The sequence below is a fragment of the Halictus rubicundus genome, unplaced genomic scaffold (genome assembly GCF_050948215.1).
Source record: "Halictus rubicundus isolate RS-2024b unplaced genomic scaffold, iyHalRubi1_principal scaffold0081, whole genome shotgun sequence".
In the NCBI taxonomy this organism is placed as follows: Eukaryota; Metazoa; Arthropoda; class Insecta; order Hymenoptera; family Halictidae; genus Halictus; species Halictus rubicundus.
The window spans coordinates 817429-833765 of NW_027488622.1; the positions used below are offsets into that span (position 1 = coordinate 817429).

The window sequence follows — 16337 nt, forward strand, 5'->3', positions numbered from 1 at the left end:
GTGGCGGCTCGCGACTCGTCCATGTTCAATCGGTTGCGACGCATCTTTACTGCTCCGCGTGTGCGATACTTTTTGAAGCGGAACGTTCGAAACACCTCGTTTTATGCAACGCGTTAATCGTCTTATCACTTCGCTTTCGCTGACAACGCTGATGTAATCCCACCCTCGGAGATAATCTGAATGATGTGATTTCTACAGTTGCAGCGGTCTTCTCGCTAATAACTTTACCGCTTCCTATTTCATTTCGGATACTGAATACACCCGATGCTGTACGGACATTATAGGGTTATTATTAACGCTCTTCTCCGTGTAATTACGAAGGCACTCGATATAGTCTTCGAAACTTATATCCCTAGCCGTGGCATTCGTTCTGATACCTTTTATCTTTTTGGTTTCGCAGCACGCGTCCTCGCTGTCGCGCACGCGAGTCGCATACATTTTCGAGCGAAGCCCTACGAATTCCGTCATAATTTTGCCGCCGTTCTCGTCTTTCATCAATCCCAGCATCTTTTTGTTCGCGATCGGAACGCCGTACGCGTTGTTCTAGGCATAATTGCTTGTATCGTATCGATTGATATCGCGTTTCAACAGCTCGTACGCGTCGTCGCAAACAATCTCGTATATCAAACTGTCCGTGTCCGTGTATAAAATCTTGCAGTTTTCTTTAAAATTTCGATACATATAACCGTAATGAAAGTCGTACAAATGGCACTTAGATATATCCAATACGGACATGCCTATGTAGACGGGTTTAAAAAATTTAATAAGCGTTTTTTCAGCTGAATCGCAACGAAATCCTCCCAGAACACCGTGCATCTGTGAAAATTCGGCGTAGCTATCAATTGCTCGGCACCGTGTCGACCCTCCCATCGAGAGAGTAATTTCACGCTCGCGTGATTTCGAACGTTCTCCATAGTCTTTCCGAACACCGCGTTATTCATTAGTTTGAACAAATTTTTCGAAAAATCGTTGCTCGCGTTGGCGCGCAATTTTGTGTTCAAATCGATGTAGCTGCACAGCCATCGCGACTGCCGAAACTCTAGAATTCGGTAAATTTTCCTCAATTTCAAACCGTGTTGCAAACTTTGTTGCAGATATCGATAATACAGAATGTATCGCTCCTTATCGCGAAGCGTTGCCAATAACTTCCTTTGACTCTAGCCGGCCGTCGCTGTGTCGTGACTCGCACAAAACGGAAATCCGCGTCAGCGTCATGAATTTCGCGCGGATACTCCAAATCCACCTCCAAAATGTAGCCTACGGGACTTCGATTGGAATGGATTCGACGCTAAAATTATCTATACGCGTCTGATCGTCCACCCAGCGATAACCGCTGTGCGGTAGAGGTTGTGACATGGCCCAGCCGTACAAATTATTAACGTCGAAATACATTAGATAGGTGGACGGTTCGCTCGAATCGTACGTTGTCGGTAAATACTTGTTATTGGCGCGCGCATACCTGTGAGAACATTGACTCAGTCCGCCGCGTATTCCACGCTCCACGAACAATAGCATGTCCACGTCGGTGAACAGCTCCAGTTCGATCTTTGTCATTTTTAACATTACGTCCCTCGCGAAACCCGGGAGCGTGTAATAATGCGCCGGATCGAGTTTATAGTTCTCGAGACAGTCTTCGCAGAAATTTTCAAAAACATCCGCCAGCAACAGTACGTCCAATTTTAAATACAAATCGTTGTACTGTCCTAACGTCTTTATAGCGAAACGCGACTGTTTCGGCGTCGACCGACGGTCGGAGCAGCCTGATGCCGGGACCACTCAGAGTTGAGCGCGCAAAGGAATCCACAGGATGGGTCAGTGAGAGGTTGAGACAGAGAGAGAGAGAGAGAGAGAGAGAGCTGATATTAAACTGCACTTTATTGATCGCAGACCGATCACAGGTCCGGAAACGATCCAGCCAAAAATGCTATTCTGAGCGATCGGATGTCCTCGGGGGCCCTTACGCACACCGTCGAGGATGATGTCAGCGTAGACGTCCGCGCCGAGGATGAGATGGATCGCGGAGGAACTGAACGGATCTGGATCAGCCCAATTTAGCGAAGAGAGATGCGCGAGAGAGCGCGAGTCGAAAAGGCGCTTCGGAGTGTACGTCGAGAGCGACGGAAGGACGAGAGCGACCGTAGAGATCGGAGGAGTCGCGGATGACCGTGGTGACACGCGGAGGCGAACGGCGTGACGCACGCGACCGGCATGCTCGCCGCCAACAGCCGAGATCGAGGTCTCGACCCGGATGCGTTTCGCACGCAGTAGGGACACCATAGCTTCGGTAAGAAAGCTCGCTTCCGATCCTTGATCGATTAACGCGCGAACAGGGATGGAATGGCCCGACGGAGCGTGAATTCGGACCCACGCGGTATCGAGCAAGACGGCGGAGCCCGGTTCGGTCGGAGTGGACGCGAGGTGAGACTTCACCTCTGGAAGGGGCGTCGGCGCCGGAGAAGGTGACGCTGAGAGAGCTTCAGTGTCGTGGAGGAGTGAATGGTGACGTTGATGACACACGCGGCACGTATATTTGCTCGGGCAATCCCGCACAAGATGCTTTAAACTCAAGCAATTTACGCACCTCGAGAAACGGTGAACGAGATCGCGTCGATCGCGAGGGCTACGTGCGTTAAATTTCGGACAGGAGCTGAGCATATGCGAGGCTCGACAGACGGGGCACGGAGACTTTGAATTTTTGTCGGACTGCGACGCAGTGGCGACATGTACACGAGATCGACCGGCGGAGGTTTGACTCGATGCGACGGGAAACGCAGAAGAGCTCGCTGAAGCACTGGGAGCGAATTCCTCGAGGGCGCGAACGCGAGAGTCGATGAATTTCGTGAGTGCGTCGAACGTAGGAGGCTCTACATCGTCACCCGTCTTGATCTTCCACGCTCTGCGAGTCGGCGCGTCCAACTTTTGCGACACGATATGTACAAGGAAATCGTTCCAGAGATCGGCAGGTGCCCGCCCGAGATTTTTGAGTGAAGCAACGATTACAGAAACTCGATCGCGTAGATTTTGGAGATCGGACGCGGATTCACGAGACAGCGCTGGCAAATCAAGCATCGACGTCAGATGTGAGCTAATGAGGCGCCGAGGGTTTTCCCGAGAACGAGGACGTCGCGAGGTGCACACGATCGAGATAGAGAAAGCGCGATCGAGAGTCGCGAGCCGGCGGATGAACGGATATCTTGCGCGTGCAGGTTTCTGCCATCGGATCGCGAAGCGGAAATCTTGAGCGGCACGAAACGCGTGCCGCCGCGATACGGAAATCTTCAACGCGGGCGACGGAGATCTTCAACGCGCGGCAGAATGCACGTAACGCGGCGCGGAAGAGGGCAGAAAATACTGCGAACGAGTAGGTTGATCGCGAGAGTCTCAGAGCGAGAGATAGCGGAATCTACTCTGAGCGAGACTGGAGAGATTAACAAACGTGCGCGAGAAATAGAACTGTGCGATTCGACTGTACCTGAGCGACTGCGATTTCAGAACGTTAAGAGCGTGATGCGAGTGACGAACATGAAGAGAGCGAGAAGGCACGCGCAGGTGCCTTAAATAACAAGGACCATCGAATGTGGAGCACCGTGATTGGTGCTCCCGAATCGGATGATCCTTGTTTGTCTTGATTTGAAGGATTCAAGCGTTGAAATTCGGCCAATGAGAGACGAAACTGTTGCTACGCGGTGTCGAGCAACGGCGACACGCGTTCTTGCCGCGTGTTGACATACGAGACAAAAACTGTATGATACAGCGGTCGCCAGTTGAGACAATAGCCGCCGAATTCCAACGCTTGAATCCTGAACAGCGACCAAACCGTATTCGCGTGAAGATAATCGGCGTCGGATATCTCGCTGGCGCATAACCGATTGTAAAATGCTTCGCGCGGCGGCAATCGCTCCTCGTTTAGTTTATCGTACGACGTTAAATAGTCGTACGGAAAACACCTTTTCTCGTTAAAAGATCGAAATCGCTGTCGGAAAGATGTGCAAAATCGCCTCGTACGACGCGCAATTTACTCTTGCCCAAATACGATGATAACTTGTCCAGACTAGAATTCAGGAATTTGAACGAATCGATGAATCGAAACTTTATCAACTTCCTGTAATCTCTTTTTATCCCCCCGTCATTCTCGACGTGAACGTGTTTAGTGAACGAGATGTACCGCTCTTTCGTCAACGGTAACACGTCCATCTTCCCTTTAAACGCGTTTGCCAAATCTTTGATGACAAAATGCGCGTCGTAACCAGACAAATTGTGAAAAACCACCGGTATCACGTACGAAGATTGGTAATTCAAATTGCAAACGTTATGCGCCGGACCGCGATACGCGCCCGTGATATGACAATGATCGCGCACTTTTTCGTCGCAGTCGTTGAACGGTTTTTCGCACACGTGGCAGCGCGTGGCCGTAAAAAAATCTAATTTTTCTGCTTCGGTTAACGCCTTCATCGGCACGTTTTTATCGCGTTCGGCTGTAATTTACAACTTAACTCGTACAACTTTGTCGCGAACCATGCCGAGCATCCCTCTTCTCTGGAACAAGCCTGATACTCGTACAAAGAAGCTTCGTATCGGCTATGCACGTAATAACCAATGCTGAACGCGTGGTGATGTTGATACTGCGTGCGCGCCCCGCGGCTCTGTCCTTCCTGTTTCTCCAGCAGACATTCCAAATCGGCGTAGATGACGAATGGCGACCGTTCTTTGTACGCGTACTTGCTAAACCGCAGCCACATATCTTCCGAGGTCGGAAGCTTCAGAGCGCATTCGTTGATTCGATCGCAATCGACCGTATGGACGTCTAATCTCTCTTGCGATGGGAAATATTGCATGCATCTGAGAAGGAGGAAAAAAAAATATAGCATGGTCTTTGACTGGAAAAGGAAAAAAATGCTCTCAACTTACCGGTCGCAAATATACATGAGATCGCTATCCTTGCTAAGCTGCGACGAAAGCAATAGCGACAAATTTCTTATGCATGCGTAATGATGGTGCGAATTCCCTCCCCGTAGAAGCAACAAATTGACGTGCTTGCTCCGTTTCTTCTCGGTCAGATGAAGCGTCTCACACTTCTTGCGCACCCATTCGAACACGTTCACAGAAATGTCGTTTACCCGTTCAAATTTTCGAATATCCTTGAACGACATAGGCAGTTGAAATCCTTCGGTTTGAAGCACCGTGCGGTAATGTGGATAGGAAGAGAAACGCTCCGAGTTTTTCTCAATCGGATAGAGACCCGCCACGACTGCCCAAAAGAAACAGGCCTCGTCGTTACTTTTCACGTTGACGACCGCTCTCTTCAGTTGTATCTCTCGAGGTACAGACACGTTGCAACCGGCTTGCAACGGTTGGTACTTGTTTCAATTCACTATTAGATGCAATATCTTCGATAGCGATATCTTCGGTAACGTGGTAACATGGTCTCCCAATTATATATATTTAGAGTTCGCGTGTTCGTTAACTGAGCGGTAACAATAGTTAAATTAATTAACTAGTAAAATTATGTTAAAAATGGTTTATTTGTAAAATAAAAACTTTGAGAGAGAAATGTACGTGAAACTCATGAGACATGTACAGATGGAATGAACAACGAGAAACAAATTGAAATAAAAATGAAAGTTAAATTAATTGCTATTTTTAAATTACCTAGACAACATTAAACAAACAACATTAAACAAGAAAAGAGAAGGAGGAAGCAAGAAGGCCGCGATTAGGGTGCACCATCAAATGCAAACAATCGTAAGCGTCTTCACGAGTGATCAATGAGAAAAAACGGCCGCGGCTTCAAGACTTGTTTTCTCCTCCTCGGAGCGTTCGAAGCGCCAGAACGGCACGCGGGAGAAACTACGCATCGCTGAGGCGCCACATATATACAGGGTGGCCCACATAACTCTGAACAGCTCAATATCTCGAAAACTATCCCATCGATTTTAAAGTTCTTAGTCTTAAATTGCATGGAACTGAAGGGCCTTTCTGACTACATAAACGTGAAGTGGCCTCCCTTCCCCTTTAACGGGGGAGGGGAGGTACCTTTGTAATTTTAAATGGAACCCCCTATAAAATGTTACATATTTAGATTCTACCGGAAAAACAAGTCAATTTTGTCTGAAAGATTTTTTTGTCAGATACTTCCATGATGAGATATAACAGTTTGAAGTTTCGAGTTGTAGGTACTTGAAGCGCTCGGAAATAGCGTTATGGAATTATACGCGCTTGAGTCCGTTGCTTACTCATGAAGAAACACAAACAATAATATTTACAATTCTTGAGTTTGACTCACTTATCTATGAAAACGTTTTCAGTTTACAGCTGTTATTCAAGCAGTAACATTGTGATTATGGCTACTTTTGACACAGAAGTGAATATGTTATTAACGTTAGGTGAATGCCAAAAAAATTATCGGCGTGCAGCAGTGATGTTTTTCGAACGTTATGGGATCAAAAAATGTAATGCAACATTTCATAATTTAGAAAAGCGGATTCGCGAGCACGGTGAATTGTGTAAAAAAACTCGCAATAAACCTAAAGCTGTCACTAATGAAAATAATAGTGCCAGTATTATTGCTGCAATTACATTAAATCCTCATATTAGTCAACGTACACTTGCACAAACATCACATATTAGTCGTCCATCAATTCAACGAATTTTGAAACGGCAAAAGTATCATCCATATCACATGGTTTTATCACAAGGGCTTTCGATAGCAGATTACGATCACCGCATAAGATTTTGTGAGTGGCTGCAGGGTGTTGTGGAAAATTACTTTTTGTGCAAAATAGTTTTTTCCGATGAGGCCACTTTTATGAATTCAGGCCATGTAAATAGACATAATCTGCATTATTGGGCCGTGGAAAACCCAAATTGGATGCGATGTGTTCCCTTTCAACATCGATGGTCTTTAAATGTTTGGTGTGGCCTAATAGGAGTGTGGTTATGTTACCACAAAACAGAGTCAGTTTATTTAATCGCGTGTTCAATGTACAATGAGACCGACAGACAAAGTACGTAGACACGAAGCGCGAGAAGTGTAAGAGGTACCAGAAGTAGATTTTCTGGATTTCCTCCTTTATATCCTGATCTTCGGAAAGGTAACGCCTTTCGGCGGAGCTATGCTTCGCGGGGGTAGGAAATCCCGCATCTGTTGTTTATGGTCACTGGCAAAGGTGGTCGCCAAATGTTTGGAAAAAAGGTCTTGTCGGGACCGCGCGTGCCGCGCGGTCGGACAGGCCCAGCGGTACTCGGCTGGCAACGTTTATGATGGGGTAGTTAAATTTTCTACACCCGTAAAGTCATTCGGAAATAAAATAATTTCTGCCATCCTGCAAAAGTCAGGGTAGGTTTTATTACCTTAGACCCTAACATCTGCAGGCGGTCAACTCTAACATCTTGCGATGCGAATCGCGTACCGCTACATCACCCCCTTGCCAGTGATAACGCTATATACAGTAAAAAAAATATATACAGTATTTACATGTATTCTTACAAACTATTATGCCTTATACCTATCGGTAAACCTAATGACTCGTCCATAACGAGTTTTAATCGGCGCAGACTGTTTTAAAATACCTTTCGTTTTTTTATTGGTATTTGGTTGATTGGCTGCGCTTGATGGTAGACTCGGAAGTGTAGTTTCAGTTTGTGATTCGGAACGTTCTATATCTATATGCGCTGGTTTGAGTCGATCGATTGATACGGTTCTTTCCTGTGATCCTATTATAATAGTAAAATGTTTATCATTTCGCTTAATGACTTTATATGGTCCGTCATACAACGGTTGTAATGATCGTTTTGTTGCATCATGTCTTAAAAATACATGTGAAGCTGTTTTCAGGTCTTTATGAATGAATGTATTAGATGAACCGTGTCGTGATGCTGGTCGTGGTCGGATATTCTGCATATTTCGTTTCAATTGGGTAACAAAGTCGGAACTTACGGTTTGTTCTTTATCGGACGTAAAAAAATTCTCCTGGTAATTTCAAACTAGAACCATACACCATCTCTGCTGGAGTTGCTTGAATATCGTCTTTATACGTGGAACGTATGCCTAGCAATACCAATGGAAGTATTTCAACCCAATTTTCTGTTTCGTGACATCGGATGGCTGATTTTAACTGTCTGTGCAATCTTTCCACCATACCATTAGCTGCGGGATGGAAAGCTGTAGTGTGGATATGATGTGAACCAAGGCATCGAGTTAACTCTTTAAAAAGTTGTGACTCGAATTGCCTTCCTTGGTCACTAGTAATAAAATTTGGAACTCCAAAACGTGATATCCAGCCATTCAAAAGAGTATTTGCTACTGTCTCGGCTGATATATCTTCCATAGGTATAGCTTCTGGCCAGCGAGTAAATCGATCTACGCAAGTGAAACAATATTTAAAACCTTGCGAACTCGGTAATGGACCAACAATATCGATATGTATGTGACTAAAACGTGCGCTGGGTACTGAAAAATTACCTACGGGTGACTTTGTGTGTCGTGTAATTTTATTTTTCTGGCATGGAATACATTCTTTGGACCACTTATTACAGTCTTTATTTACTGAAGGCCAGACGAAACGGTCGGTTATTAATTTTCGAGTTGACTTAATACTAGGGTGCGATAATCCATGTAAACTGTTAAAAATTCTTTTTCGCAGATCTTTCGGTACGTATGGGCGAATGCTAGAGGTGGAGATATCGCAAAAGACTTCTACGTCACCTTCACTGGTTGGAAAACGTATCTTCTTTAATTTAAGGGCTGTCTCAGACAGTAAGAGATTTCGAAGCTATTCATCTGCCTGTTGAGACAGAGCCATTTCTGTACGATTGACTACTTTGCTTATTTGTTCAACCCGTGATAGTGTATCAGCGACTATGTTATTTTTCTCGCTTACGTGCTGTATATCAGTTGAAAATTGTCCAATAAAATCAAGATAGCGGAATTGTCTAGGTGAAGCTTTTTCGGGGCGTTGTTTAAAAGCAAAGATTAATGGTTTATGATCAGTGAAAATAGTGAAAACATGGCCCTCTAATTGGTATCTGAATCTTTTGACCGCGGAGTAAACTGCTAAAAGTTCTCTGTCATATGCACTATACTTGCGTTGTGCAGATGACAGAGTTTTTGTAAAAAATGACAACGGTTGCCAGGTGCCATCTACCCATTGCTGAAGCGCCGCTCCCATTGCATAATCTGATGCATCTACACTGATGCAGAGTTTCGCACCAGGTAGTGGATGCGTTAGGAGGGTAGCTTCCGCAAGGGCTTCTTTTACCTGCTTGAAGGCTATTGTTGCTTCGGTTGACCATATAATTTCGGGATTACCGCGAGGAGGTGCACCTTTGAGTAAATCTGTTAAAGGAACCAGTAATCTAGCTGCATTTGGAATAAAACGACGGTAAAAATTTATCATTCCCAAAAATCTTCTTAATTCCTTTACGTTTTTAGGCTGTGGAAACTTTACAATTGAATCTACTTTTTCCGAGTTGGGACTTGTTCCTTCTGCGTTAATAGTGTAGCCCAAAAATTCTATGGTATCTTGACCAAATATGCATTTTGCAGGATTAATAACTGTTTGGCGTCGACCGAAGGTCGGAGTCGCCGGGGGGCCGGGACCACTCAGAAATGAGCGCGCGAGGAGGCAAGGAGAGACGGGAGAATTAAACCCTTGTCCTTCGGGAAAATGCACTTTATTTCAATCGGTTGTACGGCGCACGAGGTACGAGGCAATCGAGAGCGCGAGAGAGAACGCGCGCACGAGAATCGCGAGCCGGCGAACGTACGGAGATCTTGCGCGTGCAAACTTCTGCCGTCGGATCGCGAAGAGGAAATCTTGAGCGGCACGAAAAGCGTGCCGCCGCGAGACGGAGATCTTCTACGCGGACGCCGGAAATCTTGTCGCGAAACAGAGTGCACGTAACGCGGCGCGGGAGATAGCGAGAATACTGCTACCGAATGATGCGAAATCGCGAGAGTCTCAGAGCGCGAGAGATGAGAATCTCTACTTATCGAGACGAGAGCGGACAGACGAGCAAACGTGCTAGAGCGATACCTTGCGATTGATGAGCGTTCAGAACGTTAAGAGAGCGAGAAGGCATACGCAGGTGCCTTAAATAACAAAGACCGTCGAATGTGGAGCACCGTGATTGGAGCTCGCACATCGGACGATCCTTGTTTGTCTCAATTTGAAGGATTCAAGCTGTGAAATTCGTCCAATGAGAATTGAAACGGTTGCTACGCGGAGTCGAGCAACGGCGACACGCGCTCTTGCCGCGTGTTGACATACGCGACAAAACCGTATGAAAAAGCGGTAGCCAGTTCGACAATAGGCACCGAATTCCACAGCTTGGATCCTGAACATACCGCCCGCCTCGAAACACTAGTTTCGAAACGTAACGGGATCGCACGCTTATACATAGAATAGCGGGGGCGGTAGCGTTCCGACGGAACTTAAACGATAAGGGGACTGCGTGTTACAATACCCGCGACGCCAATCCCCGAGCTGCGCAAACGGCAGACCGCCCGCCGTGAGAGTCGGTAAACAGAATTCGAGATACGCAAACAATTTAAATTACAAAACGCAAGAGTAACGTGAAAACCGCCCGCCTTGCCGGAATGAAGGCGCGACGTTGAATTTACCGCGCGAGAGCAACGGTACACGGGACGCAAACGCAGGACGACTATCGGAACACGTTTCGTCTATGCCTCGGATTTGCACGCGACGGGCAGAGGAACCAACTTGACGATTGGGCGTTTAAAACACGCAGTGGCGGTTTTTATTGTCACTACGCGGGTGTGGTCGTCGTCGCCAGGGTGCAATTGCACGATTCGGCCGAGCTCCCACTTACACGGAGGGAGAGTCGGATTGCGTAGGAGGACTAGCTGTCCTATCGATAATGAGGGGCGCGGGCGACGCCACTTACCGCGCTGTTGGAGCGTGTTGAGGTAGTCATTTTGCCACAACTTCCAGAATCGTTCGGTAGTGTGGCGGACGAGTCGCCATCGCGAGAGACGGTTTTCCGTGAGGTCGAGCAGAGAAGGTTGTGGAGGGGTCGTGAGCGCAGACCCTATTAAAAAATGACCCGGCGTAAGCGGCTCGTAGTCGTCGAGAGTATCCGAAAGAGGGGCGATGGGTCGCGAATTAAGACACGCCTCGATCGCGCAGAGGAGCGTTGTGAACTCCTCGAAAGTCAGCGTTCGATCGCCGAGAACGCGACGAAGATGGTGTTTGACGCTTTTTACCCCGGCCTCCCATAATCCGCCGAAATGCGGCGCCGAAGGGGGGATGAAATGCCAAGCGACTCCATCGCTGGCGGTACGATTTTGAAAATCGGGGTCGCGAAGTGCAGCGCGGTAGGCCGAAACCAACTCCCGATTTGCTCCGACGAAGGTTGTTCCGTTGTCGGAATACATACGCTCTGGGAGACCTCGACGGGAACAGAAGCGAGTGTAAGCGTTTAAAAACGCAGAGGTGGAGTAGTCCGCGACTAGCTCCAGATGCACTGCCTTGGTGGACATACACACGAAGAGAGCGATGTATGCTTTCCGGGATGTGATACCGCGGCCAGCGGAGGCGCGGATTTGAATAGGACCAGCGTAGTCCAAACCGCAATGCGAAAAGGGTTTTTTCGCAGGGGACACCCTCGCTGCCGGGAGATCTCCCATGATCTGAATCGGTATCGCAGCTCGTTCTCGGACGCATCGGACACATGCGTGAATCACGGCTTTTACCTGACTCCTTCCCCGGAGAAGCCAGTATTCTTGCCGAAGAATGTGTAAGGTGAGTTGCACGCCGGCATGCAGGGCGCGGGCGTGCGCTTGCTCGATAATGAGGCGAACCAACGGGTGTGGCGACAATAAAATGGGGTGCTTTGATTGATGCGGAAGGGGGGAATTTCGCAGACGACCTCCCACGCGAAGAAGTCCGGTCTCGTCGAGGAACGGGTGTAGCGACTCGATCGGGTCCTTTGGCGGTAGCGGTTCACCATTAGAAAGCGAGGAAATGGCTTTAGCGAACTGGCTCTCTTGGATGCGTCGCAACCAGAAGAGTTTGGCCGCGGTGCACTCGCTCGCTGAGAGGGCGCGTCCTGGATGTCGTTTGCGATTGTCGGAGCGACAGCTGCGAGAGTTTCGGACGAACCGTTGTATATAGGCCGTGACTCTTATTAATTTGGGCCAGCTCGAGAATCGGGAGTCTAAGTCCCACGCGGGAGCGGGGACCACGCTGTGATGCACGACCTTTGACTCGGACGAGTCCTCCAGAGTGAAGTGTCGCGGTTGAGTTGGCCATTCCGAGAGATCGTAAGGAAGCCAGGCGGGGCCCTTCCACCAGAGGTGATAACGAAGCAGTTCGTCGGAGAGAAGTCCGCGCGACGCACAGTCAGCGGGATTGTCCGCGGTAGGAACGTGCCGCCAAATAGCGTGGGGAAGACGAGTTTGTACGTCAGCGACGCGATTAGCGACGAACGTCTTCCATTTTGACGGATGAGACTGCAACCACGCGAGTGCCACGGTAGAATCGGTCCAACAATAGCACGGAGCGTCGCGAAGGTCAAGGGCGGACGAAACGAAATTCATTAAACGTGCTAGAAGGACTGCGGCTTGCAACTCAAGGCGGGGAATGGTCAATGGAGTCAAGGGGGCGACCTTTGACTTGCCCGCGAGTAGAGAGACGGTAATAGTTCCGCTAGAGGAGATACAACGGGCGAAAACAACAGCGGCGTATGCGACTGTCGACGCATCCGCGAAGCCGTGAAGTTCAATCCGCGAGGCCTCTGAAATGCATCCGATCCATCGGGAAATCTGAAGACCGTTCAGGACTGGAAGGCGAGAATGAATAGATTTCCACTGCTCGAGAGACTGCGGCGGGATTTGGTCGTCCCAACCGATGCGGAGGCGCCACAATCCTTGTATAAAAATCTTGGCGCTGATTATCGCGGGAGTGACCCATCCCAAAGGATCGTATAGCTTCGCGATAGTCGAAAGAATGGCTCGTTTGGTGGACGGTAGCGACTCGGCTAAACTAACCTTGAATTGAAAGGAGTCGCGAGAGGGGTTCCAACTTATCCCGAGGATTTTGACTCGATCGTCGGGAGCGAGGTTTTTGGAACATGCCAAACCGTGGTCTTCCGGATCAATATCGGCAAGAAAATCGACCGAATTGCTCGCCCACTTACGTAGCTTCATGTGACCACGTTGGAGAAGCTGGATTAATTGATCCCGGGAATGGCGAATAGCCAAAAGGTCGTTGCCGCCGAAGAGGACATCGTCGACGTAAATGTGTGAGCGAAGGACCGGTACCGCGAGCGGGAACTGGCCCCCGTCATCTTCGATGAGTTGTTGCAGAACGCGGAGAGCCAGGAATGGAGCACAGGTCATGCCATACGTGACGGTCAGCAATTGGAAAGCCTGCGTATCCTTGGAGGAAATGGGCCTCCAGAGGATTCTCTGATAATCGACATCGCTTTCGTCGACCAGAATCTGGCGGTACATTTTTGCAATGTCCGCCGTGTAGACGAAACGAAAGGTTCTCCACCGAAGAATTACGGTAGAAAGATCGAGCTGAAGCTTTGGGCCTGGGAGCAGGTGGTCATTCAGCGTGGATCCGTTCGACGTTACACTGGATGCGTTAAAGACAACGCGAAGGTGAGTCGTGACACTGTCGGCACGTAACACGGGATGGTGCGGAATGTACACGCACTGAGAGGTCGAAGGCGAAATGGGAACGCGACGCATGTGTCCGAGAGCCTCATATTCTCGGAGAAACTCCTCATACTCCTCGGTCAGAGATGGTTGTAGGAGAAGTTTACGAGATATGGATTGCAGAACCTTTTCTGCGGCAGACCGAGAGTGACCGACTTCAATCGGAGGACCGGTACGGAACGGAAGACGGACTATGTATTGCCCGTCGGGGGCTCGCGATGTGTGCGTTTGGAAGTGCCGCTCGCACTGTTCTTCCTCTTGGGTGTGGGGGGTGGTCGAAGGAATTTCCTCAATCTCCCAAAATCGGCGCAGCTCGTTCGACAGAGTGTCCTGGTGGATGCAGTGATGCATCGAGATGCTGGAGCCCGAGCGAGGTTGTGGGCTCGATCCGCGTGCGACGGAGAGATCGCGCGAGTGCGACGTGATAGGGCCAGAGATGACCCAACCGAAAATGGTTTTCTGGGCAATGGGTTGCCCGCTTGACCCTTTGCGCAGACCGTCCAGGATTATACTGGGGTAAATGTCTGCGCCGAGAATGAGATGAATCGCGGCCGAGCTCGAGGGATCAGCATCGGCCCAATTCAAATCTGCTAAATGCTCGAGGGATCGAACATTGTGAATGCGCTTCGGCATGTATGTCGAGAGAGACGTCAGGACGAGAGTTGTGGTCACGATCGAAGGAGACGCGGAATCGCGAGGAGCAACGTGGAGGCGCACGGCGTGGCGCACGGTGCCGGCGTGGACTCCGCCGACGGCGGATATGGATGTCGCAACGCGGGTTCGTTTTGCACGCAAGAGGTGCACCATGGCCTCGGTGACGAAGCTGGTCTCGGAACCTTGGTCAATCAGGGCTCGGACAGTGACGCAGCGGCCTGACGGGACACGGAGTTGCACCCACGCGGTGGCCAGTAGAATTCCGGAGCGCGGAGCCGCGAGGGTGGAGGCGAGGTGCGAATTGACCTCGGAGGACGGCACTGGTGGAGTAGAGGGCTCCGAATTTGGCGGAGCTGGAGGAGGCACGTCTTCGTGCAAGAGCGAGTGGTGCCGCTTGTTGCACACGCGACACGTATTCTTGCTGTTACATTCTCGGAGGGAATGACTGCTGCTCAAACAGTTAAAACAACGTGAAAAGCGTTTAGCGAGCTCACGACGGCCGCTGGAGTTTCGTGCCAGGAAGGTGGGGCAAGCACTGAAATTATGTGATGCTCGACAGACTGGGCACGGAGTACGCGAATTCGTGGAGGGCTTGGAAGCGGTCGCAGAATGGACTCGCGAGGAAATAGACGCGAGGCGAGACGATGCGTCGGGACGCGCGGCGGGCGTGGAATTGGAAGAAATCGCGAACTCTTCTAAACCGCGAGAGCGAGAACCGATAAATGACATCAAGGTGTCGAAAGAGGGCGGAGTCACGTCGTCGCCGATTTTCAATTACCACGCCTTCCGCGTCGGAGTGTCCAGCTTTTGGGACACCTGATGGACGAGAATGTCGTTCCACAATTCTTCTGGCTTCCGCCCGAGCCTTTTTAAAGAGTCGACAATAAAACAGACCCGATCGCAGAGAGTCTGGAGGTCTGCTGCCGATTCGCGAGAGAGCGCGGGAAGGTTCTGCAGCGACGAGAGATGAGCGGTGATTATACGCCGCGGATTATCGTACCGCGCCGAGAGCGTCTTCCACGCAATTTGGAAATTATCCGCGGTTACCGAAAGGTTTCCGATGCAGTCGAGGGCGCGACCCGTTAACGCGGAAACCAAATAATGCAGTCGGGTTACGTCATGCAACTTAGGGTTTTGAATAATAAGCGCGGAAAATTTGTCGCGGAACGCTTCCCAATCTTCGTATTTACCCTCGAACTGCGGTACATTGATTCGGGGTAGCTGTATATCGGGAACCGACGGACACGCTTGTCCGTCGCTCGGTGAATTTGACGGACTCACGGTATCGCTGTTCAGGGCGTCCAGCTGTGTCGTCATGAACGAGAGAGAGTTGAGGTAGACTTCCTCCGTGTGGGCGAAAGAGTCCTCCTTGAAGTAGAGGTTCTTCGCTCGTTCCTCCGCCGGGATGATAGAGAGGAGTCGCGCGTACCCGTGCTCGAACTTCCTCCACAGATCTTGAAGGTGGACAATCCGGGTCCTCAAGACGGATTTGGTCCAGTTGCTCGTCCCCAGTTTTTTTAAATTTTGAAGGGAACGTCCTATCGCTTGCTGCATCAACAGCTGGGTTTCGACCGTTTCTGCCATGATCGGCGAGGTTTTACACTCCCGCACTTGCCTGCGCTTCACGATCCGGCTCGAAGGACCAAAATGTTTGGCGTCGACCGAAGGTCGGAGTCGCCGGGGGGCCGGGACCACTCAGAAATGAGCGCGCGAGGAGGCAAGGAGAGACGGGAGAATTAAACCCTTGTCCTTCGGGAAAATGCACTTTATTTCAATCGGTTGTACGGCGCACGAGGTGCGAGGCACTCGAGGGCGCGAGAGAGAACGCGCGCACGAGAATCGCGAGCCGGCGAACGTACGGAGATCTTGCGCGTGCAAACTTCTGCCGTCGGATCGCGAAGAGGAAATCTTGAGCGGCACGAAAAGCGTGCCGCCGCGAGACGGAGATCTTCTACGCGGACGCCGGAAATCTTGTCGCGAAACAGAGTGCACGTAACGC

The 16337-nt window shown here is 49.7% G+C and overlaps 2 protein-coding genes and 1 pseudogene across 2 annotated transcripts; all 3 read right to left on the bottom strand.

Moving 5' to 3' along the window:
- Positions 1–234: 234 nt before the first annotated feature.
- On the bottom strand, positions 235–1133 carry LOC143363631 (uncharacterized; annotated as a pseudogene).
- Positions 1134–3832: 2699 nt separating this feature from the next.
- LOC143363634 (uncharacterized) lies at positions 3833–5392 on the bottom strand. The gene is made up of 2 exons (XM_076804199.1): positions 4909–5392; positions 3833–4839 (listed from the first exon to the last, which is right to left on the bottom strand). The coding sequence occupies exons 1-2, from the start codon at positions 5148–5150 to the stop codon at positions 4449–4451; spliced, it is 633 nt and encodes a 210-aa protein (XP_076660314.1). The 5' UTR covers positions 5151–5392; the 3' UTR covers positions 3833–4448.
- A 2907-nt stretch (positions 5393–8299) lies between these two features.
- Positions 8300–15922, bottom strand: LOC143363632 (uncharacterized). The gene is made up of 4 exons (XM_076804196.1): positions 15117–15922; positions 10906–14786; positions 9144–9334; positions 8300–8359 (listed from the first exon to the last, which is right to left on the bottom strand). Exons 1-4 carry the CDS (start codon positions 15920–15922, stop codon positions 8300–8302), a joined length of 4938 nt encoding a protein of 1645 aa, XP_076660311.1.
- Between the last annotated feature and the right edge of the window lie 415 nt (positions 15923–16337).

Coding starts and splice junctions, on each gene's coding strand:
- LOC143363632 (XM_076804196.1), bottom strand. CDS start 15,922: ATGGCAGAAACGGTCGAAACCCAGCTGTTGATGCAGCAAGCGATAGGA. Junction 9,335..10,905: donor CAACACGCTCCAACAGCGCG/GTAAGTGGCGTC, acceptor TTCCTTTAACAG/ATTTACTCAAAGGTGCACCT. Junction 8,360..9,143: donor GAGCGGCGCTTCAGCAATGG/GTAGATGGCACC, acceptor TCACTTGCGTAG/ATCGATTTACTCGCTGGCCA.
- LOC143363634 (XM_076804199.1), bottom strand. CDS start 5,150: ATGTCGTTCAAGGATATTCGAAAATTTGAACGGGTAAACGACATTTCT. Junction 4,840..4,908: donor CTCATGTATATTTGCGACCG/GTAAGTTGAGAG, acceptor CCTCCTTCTCAG/ATGCATGCAATATTTCCCAT.